Genomic DNA, 12,643 nt, shown 5'->3' with positions numbered 1-12,643 from the left:
GTGCCAGCTCTGAAATGGTGACTTTGGTTGGGAGGTGGCCACTACTTGTAATGGGTTTGACTGTGCACTAAATAGCTGTCTGGATCATCAATTATCAGTGATTAAAAATACAGAAGGGCTGCCTTGCCTGACCTGTGGCTTAACAGGGCCCTTCAGTCTACCTTGCTTTGGTTTTGTTTCAGGTTCAGTAGCATGGCTATAGCTTGGAACTTCAGGAAAATGTCTATTTTGGTTTTACAATATTCTTGGTAGTGGGTCATCTGCATGCCTTGATAAAGAACTCTACTCTCCTGTCTTCACAGTCCAAAATGTCTTGGTTTCAGCTTGGATTTGTCTCTTTGGCTTTCAGCCTTTTGTTTCTTTTTATCCTTTTGCAATAGATTGCAGAGCACTTGAGTCCCAAGTTACTTTTTTCCTGAATATTTTTATCCTTTTCAAACTTTTGGGTTCCCCAAATCATTCATAAAGATGTTCAGTAGCACAAAGACAACTGTCACTTCCTTCCTACAGTACTTCAAAGAAAATGTGCCAAACAATCTTGAATTCCCACATTGTAAATGACACTTTGGAATCTCTCATCCAAGTGTTTTAACTTATGTGTTGCCTTTATATTGTTCTTTCCTGTTAATTAAGATATCATGGAAGATAATTATGGATATTTTAGAGCTATCAGTGTATGTGTAAATCAACATCATCACCATTATCAGGCAGTTTTATTTCTCTTGCCTCAAAAGGAGAGTCTGAGAAGTGCCACCAGCCATCATTATACACATGCTCCTGCTCTCTGTTGGTTACTGTCCCAGCTATGCTCACTTCTTCCAGCAGGAGTTCTGGGCTAAGAATCCTTCCTGATACAGTGTCCTTGTTCTTTCTCATTTATAAAATTCATTGTCAAGATCTCTTAAAGCATTATCAAGTAGATATATTGTTGGTGTTTGCTTAATTTTATTTGACTGTAAAATGTAGAATCTAGTTAGCTGCTTGTGCTTTAGTGTATTCATTTTGAGATGCTTTCTTATCTTTCAAGATGAGAATTCTTGTGATATGTAAGAGGCTTTTGAGTGAAGAAATTATCATTAGTAAATTCAAAGAGCTCCAAAACCATTTTAATATTGGCTTGAGATTTTCAGGTTATGTTTCTCATGATGAAGGAAAAAACAGTGTGACTACACATGGCTGAGAGTTATCTTCAAAGAACCAGTTATGACAGTGCCTGTAACTGGAGGCCTGGAGGAGACACTGCCTAAGAGTTAATCTTTATTTGTTTGAATGCTGCCTCATAAGCATTTAACAGTAGTTAATTTAAAAATTACTTTAGTAATGCTTGAAGGCTGCTTCTTCAAAAATAATTTTAAAAATAATTTGCTGCTATATTTTCTCTGACTATATAAAAAGATGTTTCATGGCTTCTAAAAGAAAGAGGTGTCCTAATACAGATTGGACTTCTAATCATGAACCTCAGCTGCTTCACTTGATCCTGTCTGTAATCAGTTCACAGATGACAGTCCCTGGACAGTCCAGGACAAGCAGAAAGAGACTAATTTATATCCAGGTATTTCCCAGGCAAGTTAAGCTCTCAGTCATCATGAGCTGTGAGATGGCTTTTGCTGAGCTATGTTTTCAGCTATAGTGGAAAAGGCATCAGTAACAAAGTTAAGTGTCAGACACACTGCTGAGCCAAACACATGACATGTGTTGGACCAGAAATACCCAGACATGTCTCTTCTGTTTTCTTTTGTACTAAACCTGATTAGCAGAAAACATGGTTTGTTTAGATGTGTTTACTTTTAAAGTTGTCTTCTTGCCCTTTTAACTGAGGTGTCTGCAGTTGCTTCTGAAAATTTCAGATTGTTTTTATGACCGGAGTTTGGAAGTGAAGTGAACTGTATGCAGCACACAATGCGTGCACTACATACACCATGGCAAAACATGAAGGCTGTAAAGTCAAGAACTCTTGAATCATTATGATAACCTTGAATTACTCAATTGTCCCATCTTTCCTGTGGGCTCCTGCACTGTGCAGTGGATACAGTGAATGGTTCTCACTGGATTCAGTATTTCATCTCCAGAGCTGCACCTTTGTTACGGGACACTGCAGGCTCCAGTCTGGGTACAGCAGTGTTCATTTCCATTAAGTACAGATCCAGCTGGAATGCCACACAGGCTTAATTGTCCTGCAGTGTTCCTGGGAGATAAGAGGATGGAATGTTCACTAACCACAGGTAATCAGGGCAGACAGGTTATGGGAGAAGCATCTGCTAATTTGGGGTGTTTAATGTGAGATGTGTAATGTTCTGCAAAACCAGGTTCTGACTGTTAACACAGCTTTCTTCACATTAAAGTAAAATGCCTTTCATTTCACTTTGCAACCAAGAGTTAACTGCACTTCAGTCACATGCCCAGAAAATGGAAAATGTAGCAAACAATGATATTTACTTTTTTTTTTTCATAAATATAAATCTAAGGAATTAATTTATCATCACACAGGCATTGCAGCATTCTGCTGTGATGTTTATCTGCCTCATCCATGAGACCTCTTGGGGACTGCATTTTTGCTAACTGAATATTGAGGGCATTTTGCTTTGACTTATTTTATGGGCTTGCTCTGGGCTTTGTATTTTTCTGCCGGGTGTTTGACTGAGTTCTTCCACCTCCCTAGAGCAGCTATAGCCTGTGGTTGGGTAGCACATGAGGGTTCACCTGCTCTGTCCAGCCACCATGGAGAAAGTACAGAGTGCCAGCAGCAGTGTCTCTTGCTGCAAGAGAATGAAGGGAAACCTCCTGGACTGCTTGTGAAGGAGCTTCCTGCTGTTCCCTCAGTGTGTAGGGTGACCAGCTCCCAGCACATGCTATTGCAAGAACTTGAGGGTTGCAGCTGACTTCCAGAGGTTTGTGGTGCTTACACTTTGCACCTGGGCAGTGTTTTCTACTCCCTCCTACCACCTCTATCTCCTGAGCAGATGAGGAGGTGCTGCCTGCTCTTCCTCCAAACTGTGCCACCCCAGCTACAGCTGGGCTATCCCCATCCCCCCAGTTCCCTGGGCTATCCCCATCCCCCCAGTTCCCTGGGCTATCCCCATCCCCCAGTTCCCTGGGCTATCCCCATCCCCCAGTTCCCTGGGCTATCCCCATTTCCCCAGTTCCCTGGGCTATCCCCATCCCCCAGTTCTCTGGGCTATCCCCATCCCCTCAGTTCTCTGGGCTATCCCCATCCCCCAGTTCTCTGGGCTATCCCCATCCCCCCCAGTTCCCTGGGCTATCCCCATCCCTCCAGTTCCCTGGGCTATCCCCATCCCCCCCAGTTCCCTGGGCTATCCCCATCCCCCCCAGTTCCCTGGGCTATCCCCATCCCCCAGTTCCCTGGGCTATCCCCATTTCCCCAGTTCCCTGGGCTATCCCCATCCCCCAGTTCTCTGGGCTATCCCCATCCCCTCAGTTCTCTGGGCTATCCCCATCCCCCAGTTCTCTGGGCTATCCCCATCCCCTCAGTTCTCTGGGCTATCCCCATCCCCCCTGTTCCCTGGGCTATCCCCATCCCCTCAGTTCCCTGGGCTATCCCCATCCCCCCAGTTCCCTGGGCTATCCCCATTCCCTCAGTTCCCTGGGCTATCCCCATCCCCCCAGTTCCCTGGGCTATCCCCATCCCCCCAGTTCCCTGGGCTATCCCCATCCCCCCAGTTCCCTGGGCTATCCCCATCCCCCCAGTTCCCTGGGCTATCCCCATCCCCCCAGTTCCCTGGGCTATTCCCATTTCCCCAGTTCCCTGCCCACTGCACAAACTGTTGCTGCCCAAGGAGGAGGCCAGGGCTGCACTGGCATTGGTTTTGTCTGTGAGCCAGAGAGGGACAGGCAGCAGAGCTGTTTGTAGTGTGGATCTCAGCAGCCCTTACCTTGTCATTTGTGTGGAAAGGAGGCCTTAACAAATGTTTGTAGAGTCTGACCCTACTTGCTCTATTTCTTCTGGCTCTTCTAAAATCTCAGGCTGGGCTGCTGATGCATGTCCTGCCATAAAAGCAGTGCTTTTGCCAAACTTTGCTCTGAAGCAAGCTTACAGGGACAATGGAAAAAGGAGAAATAGGTTCCACTAATGCTTAAGATGTTTGTTTATTTAACTTAAGAAGAGATTTAATTTTCCCAAACCTTCCTTTCTATAACAGCTGAACTGTTATGATTGAACTTTACAGAAATTCTGGAAACCTCTCTTGGAAAATGTCAGCCCAAATGTTTGCCAAATAAGACAGTGCTGGTAGCTTCAGAAGGTGTCAGACTGTTGGTAAAAAATAGTGAAAATTCACTCCCAGAAAGAGAGAGAATGTGTCTGTCTTTCCCATACAGTGAGGGTGAAGAGCAGAGAAAATACCTGGAAGAGTTGGAGGAGGACAGGGGGAGAGCTTGGTAAAGTATTCTTAGGCCACAGGAAGGTGTAGGGGCAGCTGGAAAATCAGTGAGTGACACCCTTCAGAGGAGAAGAGTCACTGCCAGGGGTTCTGGAGTGGGTAGCTTGCAGCCTGGAGGCCAGAGAAGGCTGGGAGAGGGGGAAGCCTCACTCACTGTCCTCCTGGTGCTGCTCCTCATGTGAGGAGAGGTTGCAGCCCTGGGAAGTGCAGGAATAGGAAAGGCCTTTGAGGCTGCTCCCCAGCAGACACAGGCTCAGGGAAGTTCGTGGGGCTCTGTGCAGGCAGTGGAAAAGCAAAGCTCATTCACTGCCCCAGGAAATGAGGAGAGGCCCTTCTCAGGAATTTAGAAGATGAGTTTGACAAAGCAGATCTTTCCAATTCTTGCATATATCAAAGCAAGGGAGGGAGGAGTGCTGAACTCCTGCTACTGCTTCACTACTGTCTGTTCTCTTTGGAGGAGAAATTGGCTGGTACTCACAGGCTTTCAGGTAGAATTTTCTTTCCTTTTCTGCCATGCATCCATGGTTGGTGCAGCATTGGCAGCCATTGCCTGTCCTCAGATCAGATCCCTTTGTTCCTGCTGTCTGCCAGCTCAGCAAGAGCAGGGCTGTGGCAGAGCAGGTTGTGGATTTTGCTCCTAGCTTGGTCCCAGGGGGATGCAGAGAGGCTGACCTCTGAAGCTACACAGTAAATGGGATTACTGCTCCTCTTGGTACTACTCTTGCCAGCTTGTCCTTCCCCCTCCAACATTTCCTAATCATTCTTTCTTCCTCTCAGTATTTGAATTGGTTTGTTTGTTTTGTTTTACTGTCACTTTCCCCTCACCACCCCCAACAGATGAAGCTTTTCCTTTTTATTCTCCAATTCTTTGCTCCTTAAGGCTCTGCCTGGATGTAAGCCCTTCCTGAGGAGAGCTGGCACACCAGTACTGATGTTATAAATAATGTTGGCTCCTCTCCCTGCTGCTTCCCCTCCCCACATGGAGCATGATTGGCTTGATTACAGAATTTGCCCCATTTAATATCACCAGGACAATAAGACACCTCCAGCAGAAGCTTTCAAACATATTTACACTTTAAAAATTGAACAGAATGTTTTTCTCCTTGGTAAGCTGGCAGCTTCTGTATGAGATTGTGAGCTGTCCTTATGGGAAACCTTGCCTTTGAACACATTCATTGCATGGTGTGTGAACAGCCTGTACCAAAGGAAGAGTTAAAGTGACTTTTAAACACCCACTTTGAATCCTTGATTCTCTTTAAAGAGCTGTGTCAGCAGCAACCTCTTTGCAAAATCTTACGTATTTTGGTTTCTGGAGTCCTAATCTGTGCTCTTCTAACATTTGCAAGAAAACAATTGTTGCTGTTAATTTAAACAAGAACCAGGAAGCCCTGAGTTCTTTAACCAGAGTCAGGAGGAGCTGAATCTGTCTAAACCTTGGAGCTGGTGAGTGTCAGCCTTGCAGTAATTGAACACAGCACACGATGCCAACCTGGTTAGTAAACTAAAGCACTTAGGCTGACAAGCTGTAAACACATTGAGCCCAGCCATGGCTTGGGGCCAGCATGTGCTCTCTGATATCTCCAGATATCAGATATGTGCTCTCTGATATCTCCAGAGCTTCCAGCCCCTCTCCCTGGCCGTGGTTCAGGTTGCAAGATTGCACTGTCACTCAGTCTTTTGGTTTTTAAGGCTTTGGAATAGCAAAAAGCATCCCTCAAATGAGAAGAGAGAAGAGCACCAGGACCTTATGGCCCTGAAGTACCTGTGTAATTTCCTGTAGCCTGCTTTCCACCTTCCTTATTGTTGTGGTGGTTTTTTAATGTAGTTCATGAGGACTGGAGGCAAAGCACTGATGTCTTGTTTGTTCAGATCTGGCTGGGAGCTTGGTCCTCACAGCTCCCACAGCAGGGAGACAGGAATGCTCTGACTGCTGCCCTGGTAGAGTCCTGTAAGATTTATTCTGAAACAAGTGGGTAGAGAGGTAGCCAAAAGATGGCAGGGCAGTGGAGAATGGCTAGACATGGATGCTGGCATCAAAGAGCAGGGACAGTCAGAGCATGAAATACCAGTCAGACTTGTACAAGTGGAAAACAGGCTAACCAGGCTGGGTAGGAAGCATGGGATGGACTGCTGACCACCTGGCACTCCCTGCTGAGTGGTTGGAGTTTGCCAATACAGGCTACTCCCACTTCCTGCTGGGAACATCCCATCTGCACTTTGGTAAGAGGTGTATTTTCCCCATCTTCTGTGGTCTGGTAGCTGTGGTACCAGCTCCTCCACTTGCCACAAGCAGCTCAAAGATTTCAGACTGCTCCCTTCTTGCCAGGGCAGGGGAAGGGAGTCCTCAGCCTTGGCAGGTCTCCCTGTACTAGTGGGAAGCTTGATACTGATGCCCAGGATGTTCCCTCTTAGCTGTCCTGGCTGGAGAGCAGGAACAGAGGGGCAGTGAGCTGTTGGAATCAGTGTTGCTCTTTGTTTCCCTTCTGTGCCAGACACAGGCAAAGCAGAAATGCCCTTGGCCCAGAGTGCATCACAGCTTGGCTGCTGTGGGCAGGATGGGAGGACAGTCCCACAGTCTCTGCCTGCTCACTGCTGTCCTGGTCTGGGTGAGCAGGTGAGCCTGCTCCCAGGTCTGTGAGTGAGGAATGTTGTAATACCAAATAATAAACTGACTCTTCTTCCTCCTGATTTTGGCACCAAGTGAATTTCTGAGTCTTGGAGTACATTTCATAACACGTGTGGCTTAAAAGTACCCAGAGGCTGAAGAAGCACAGGGGCTGCTTTCCAGATGTTCATGGTGCTCCACGCAGCCCCAGCTGACACTGTGAGCCAAGGCCTCCCTCAGCAGGAGCTCTTGTCAGGACACAGCTCCCGGGAGGGAGCAGCAGCAGCAGCACAATGCACAGAGCAGCTCCCTGGTGGTGCATTGATCCCTGACACAGCAGGAGCAGGGGATCATCTTTTCACACTGGAGGAAGCTGTATGTAAATTCGAGGTACTGCATTGGAGATCTCGTAATGTGCCCTGTGATTGTTGGAACAACTCCCCTGAGGGTTTCTTGAGCAATTGCTGTGCAGAGCATAAAGCAGGCAGTGCCTGCCCTGTGTCCTGGCTGCCTGGGGCTGCACTTCTGCAAGCATCACACTTGGACAAATGCCCCTATTAACAAAGGCTTGGGACAAAACTGTGGACTTTGCACAGTGCCCTCGTGGTAATGGGCAGGAAGGAAGGCCTGCAGTGTGTCCTGGGAGATGTTTGTCTCTCTGAAAGTGCATCTCTTAAAGGAGGAAATTAACATTCTGGCAGAAAATGCGTCTGGTCTCGTCAGCTGACGGTGCCCAGCAAGGGCTGGCCTGGAAATTAAAGCTTTTGCTTGTGAAGAGAAAACTGTTCTCAGTGCTCCAGGGAAAACTGATGTGCCACTGTCGTGATGGGGAAGTTTAAGTCATTGAAATAACTTGTCATTGTGTGCTGCTCTTTACAGATGTTACAGACATACCCAGCTGGTTTTTAAATCCTCACCTCCTCCAAGAGAACCTGGTGAAGATAATTATAGTGCTGTGTCAATATTGACCAGTTACCTCATCCTCAGCACTGCAGACTTTGGAGCACTGTTAGTTTTTCTCAGTGCTTCTTTGTGTAGCTGCACTTTTTCTTTTGTTAAGTGTTGTAAGAAATCTTTGGAAACCAAGAGCAATTGTGTTTTTCTTGCACCAGGGCTGCCACATCCCTCCTCTTTGGATGAAGGCAATCTCTGTTAACTATCTTGGGGCTGCCTGTCTTGATTACCTGTGTGTACCATGCCTTACAAAATGGTCCATGAGCTGGACATCCAGGCACTCCTGGCACAGAGACCATAAGGAATGGTCACAGCCCTGTTGAACATTTCTATGCCAGTCACACAGGTGTCCATGGATGCACAGAGTCTGCTGCAGTGTTCATTTTACCATGGAGTTTGTCACTTGTGTTCTTCTGAAGTCTTCTGAACACTGGTGAATTACAAATTTCTGCCTTCTTTCAGATGCCCTTTCAAGATTTTAAAAGGCACTGTGGTTCTTACTGAATGTCACTGAAGGGTGGGCTGCAAAGAGAAGTTCTTCTTTCCATGTAGTACCTAATGTGTGTGTAAATCTTACTCATTTCCTTAGAACAGCTTCTGTCTGCCACTTTTATTTAAGAGGTGGTGGTGGCATTTGACACCTTGCAAAATTTTTATGAAGTAGTTGCTGCAAGTCTTTTAGGCTAGAATGTAGCTTGTGAAATTTAATGAAACTGTTTGAAAATCAGGATGGTTATTGATGAGACAGAATCCAGAAATATCTGGGAGCGTGAGGATCTGTTTCTTTCTTTGTGTTGTGCGTGGGCTCAAAGTCACAGGATGTGATAGTTCCTGCAAACTGAACCTCCAGCCCAGGTACCTCATCTGTACATCTGCAGAGGACCCTAAGTGGAGCTTTTTGGGGGGCAGCTGTAGGGCTGTATGTTCAGGCACTAGAGTGGAGTGTACTGCTCTGCTTCCTGATCCTCCCACTGTGAAATCAAAAGCTGAAGATTCCTCTGGATATTAAGAGTAGGATGGAGCCCCAGAAAACCTACCCAAGTCTCTTGAAAAGCATGTACCCTTTCAGAGCCAACTTCTGACTCTATTCTTAGAGACATTTAACAACTTAAAAAGGCTGCAAGAGTTTTAAAATGCTATTTCTGTGAATGACAGAAATAAAAAGAACTGGGAATAGGACTCTGTAAAAGGGGGATGTTTCTCATTATTTATAACCTTCATTGCTCGACCAATCTTTTTCTAGTTTTTGGAAAGACTCAGTTTCACTTTTTCAGGTAACAGTTTGGAGAGGAAGGATAATTGAAATTCAACAGAAGGGATTACTGCTTCTCTTAACACTTCATGCTAGTCTTCCCCATCAGCCCTTGAATGTAGTTATGTGGGGTGTTTTTCCCCCTCCCTGTAGTTATGTGGGGTGTTTTTCCCCCTCCCTGTAGTTATGTGGGGCGTTTTTCCCCCTCCCTTTCTTCAGTTGTTCTGGTTAAGAGCTCCTTCATGGGATCCCAATAAGAAAATCAGCATGTGCATTCCAAGCCATGCTGATTATTCCATCCTCTCACTAAAAATAGGCATTGTGCTAGGTGGCACTGAAAAATAACCCAGGGAATAGAGGAGAGTGGGAGGAGGAGCAGCCCTGTGGAGCCAGGTCAGGCTGTGACCGGGGCGTGTTCGTGCACACCTGGGGAGGTGCAGAGGAGTGATCCTGTCTGCTCACAGAAACACAGCTTTGGGGAGCTCCTGGGGAAGGAGGGAGGGCATTGCACAGAGCAAGGGCCCTAACATTTGTTTGGGAGGATGAATTCTGAATTTTTAAGTTCCATGTTTTGAATTTTGTGAAGAGGTCTGGGCACCTAATTGAAACACCACAGTTGGATGACTACAGCTGAAAAGTGTAAATAATCTAAATGCTATCAGTTGCTGGTAAATAAAAATTTCTTTAATGTTTTATGTTTGCATATTTCTAGAAAGAAGATGCTGAGCACAAATGGATGTTTTGGTTTTTAGTCTGAAAGTAAATCCAAAAAACAAGTGTGCTCTGGTCAACTGAATGGTCTTTTACTCTTCGTCCTCATTCTTGGGGGTTTTCCTTACTCTCCCTGCAACCTGCTCTTTTTTTTTTTAATTTTTTTTTTCTCCTAAAAAACTTCTTTGTAGAGTGAGCCAGACCTGGAGAAGGGCCTGGAGATGAGAAAATGGGTCCTGTCAGGAATCCTAGCCAGTGAGGAAACCTATCTGAGCCACCTGGAGGCCCTGCTGCTGGTAAGGCTGGGAGCAGATGCCAGTGCAAACACTGGTGCTTGAATTTTCACTGCTGCTTCTGTCCAGAGTTTCCCTGAGCTTCACATACCAGGGGTTACAAGTTGCTGGGTGCAGAAGGCACCTGTTACACCTCCAGTAGAAAGAGGGGCTTAAAGGAAGGACTGGATGTGGCAGAGTTTGGGAGTTGTTAATGTGGCAGCATCCAGGAGCTCTCTTTAAGTATCCTGTGCTGATTATTACGTGTTGCTGTACAGTTGGGCAGAGATTAGGGAAATGGAGTGCAAAGGGATTTTAATTGCAACATTAATATCCAGGGAAAATCCACCTATCGGGGTGGCTGATCCTCACGAGAGAACTTGTTCATGTCTAGCTTTCAGGAATTGTGTGAATGCAGATCTCACTTTTCATTAGGATGAAAACTAGCTCTATGGACGGATGTGTTGCAGTGTGGCAAAGGTGAATGCTCATAGTTTGCATGATAATTACTTTCTTCTTTCCTCATTTCAGCCTATGAAGCCTTTGAAAGCTGCTGCCACCACCTCCCAGCCTGTGCTGACCAGTCAGCAGATTGAGACAATATTCTTCAAAGTGCCTGAGCTCTATGAGATCCACAAAGAATTCTATGATGGGCTCTTTCCCCGAGTGCAGCAGTGGAGTCACCAGCAACGTGTAGGGGACCTCTTCCAAAAGCTGGTGAGTCAGCTGCCATCATCAAAGGTGCTGGTACCTCTCACCCATCTCACAGGAGCTGGAGGGTCCCTCTGGTGACTGCAGAGACCAAAGGGATCAGCCTGTGGCTGGAATAGGTGAGAGGTTTCTCACCTCCTCACTTTGCCACTGCAGTGGAGGCCCTACAGCAAAAGTGGCTCTTTCATTGTCTTTAATTAAAGACTGCAGCAAGCTGTGGTGGTAAAATAAATACAATTTCACATCAATGTTGAATCTCCAGGGTTTCTGCAGAGTCCTCAAAGCATTTCCTTTAGATGGAGATGGGAGAGTGGCAGTATTGCCAAGTGAACTTCTGAACACCAGCAGTGGAGCATTCCTCATTACTGTGGAACTCCCCCACACATCCTTCCCTCTCTCTCTGGTGCTCTGCTCTACCTGGTGCTGATTTATGGTCGTCCCCATTGGCTTTGCTTTTCTGCCACTGTCCTGGCCTTCCTGTTCCCCTTGCTGTTATGCTGATGCAGTCAACCTGCAGCTGAGAGTCCTCCAAGCAACCTCAACAAAATTCTCTGAGTGCAGAAAAGGACAAAGACATATACAGCATATTCCTGAGGCTGAATTAAAATTGCTGAGTTTCTGAGCCAGATGACAAATTGTTTGCATTCTAGGAGGTTTTTTTGGCCCCTTTAGCCTCTCCCCTAGCATGTGCAGAGAGCAGAGGATTAAAGGAGCTGTTTTTTCCTTTTTAGAAAAGAAAAGAAGCTCTGCATTCCTGAGGTGCCTCTGGTTCTCAGGGTAGGAGTGACATTCCAGTGAGGGGTTTAGTGGCTGGGGAGTGTGCTTTACCAGGGTCCATCAATTGTTAGCAGCTGTGTAGCCCAGCATCAGCCCCATCCCCTGTGGAGCAGGGGGAGCTGGCCTGGAGGATGCTGCTTTCTGTACATGCCAGTAGCTCAAGATGAAAATACAGGAATCTGCTTTTCACTGCCAGCATGTTTTCGCCAGGAGGGGTCAAGTTGGTGCCTTGGTGAATAGTTCATGGTATGCAATTTGAGCAGCTGGTTTGAGAGGACAAGCCCAGCTGCTGAAGCAGACACAGAAAGCTGCTGGAAGTAGCAGCCTCACAAGCTGCCCTGGAATTGTGGTGCAGCAATGGGAATAGCACTAATTGGAGAAGACCTGAACATATTCCTTGGCAGGGCTGTCCAGCAGACCTCTACTCACTGCACACCTACTCAGGCTTTTGTTTCAGACCATTTCTTGTTGGTGGCTGATCTTGGGTGCAGGAGTTCAGCCCTTCCCCTGCTCTTACATTCCCCTGATTTTTCTGCATTTGTGACAGAATTGTTGATTTTGTTGGTTTATCATTGGAAACAAAGGAACAAATTGCCCTAGTGCAGGAGGCTTTGAGCTGGCATAGCAGTTTTAGTTTCGGGTGGTTTGGTACAGCAGTGGTGGGAATTGTTGGATGAGATAAAGCTAATAATTCTTGGCAGGCACTGGGAAGCAACTAGATGAGAGAGACAGCAAGAACATCAGGCTTTATAAGGCATCTCCACTGGATGTACATCAAATCTTCTGGAGCAGACTGTTTATTCGTGGTCATGTCATGCAGGCTGATGATAAACACTGAAATATCCAGATGTCCCTGGGGACATTAATTTTCTGTACTCACACAAAAAACAGCACAGTAGATTGAAGTTAGAGATAGTGGATGCAAAGAGTTTTAGAATTCTGTGTGTTCTGGCACAAAGTATGA

General features: G+C 46.3%; 1 protein-coding gene across 1 annotated transcript in view; it reads left to right on the top strand.

Moving 5' to 3' along the window:
* The window catches only part of BCR (BCR activator of RhoGEF and GTPase), a 100,453-nt gene that overhangs the window by 48,979 nt on the left and 38,831 nt on the right, over positions 1-12,643 (top strand). The window contains exons 3-4 of the mRNA XM_059863497.1: positions 10,111-10,215; positions 10,723-10,908. Coding sequence (XP_059719480.1) covers positions 10,111-10,215; positions 10,723-10,908 — 291 coding nt within the window. The remainder of the gene's footprint in view (positions 1-10,110; positions 10,216-10,722; positions 10,909-12,643) is intronic.

The sequence above is a fragment of the Haemorhous mexicanus genome, chromosome 19, assembly GCF_027477595.1.
Source record: "Haemorhous mexicanus isolate bHaeMex1 chromosome 19, bHaeMex1.pri, whole genome shotgun sequence".
In the NCBI taxonomy this organism is placed as follows: domain Eukaryota; kingdom Metazoa; phylum Chordata; class Aves; order Passeriformes; family Fringillidae; genus Haemorhous; species Haemorhous mexicanus.
This window is presented reverse-complemented; position numbering and strand designations above follow the sequence as displayed.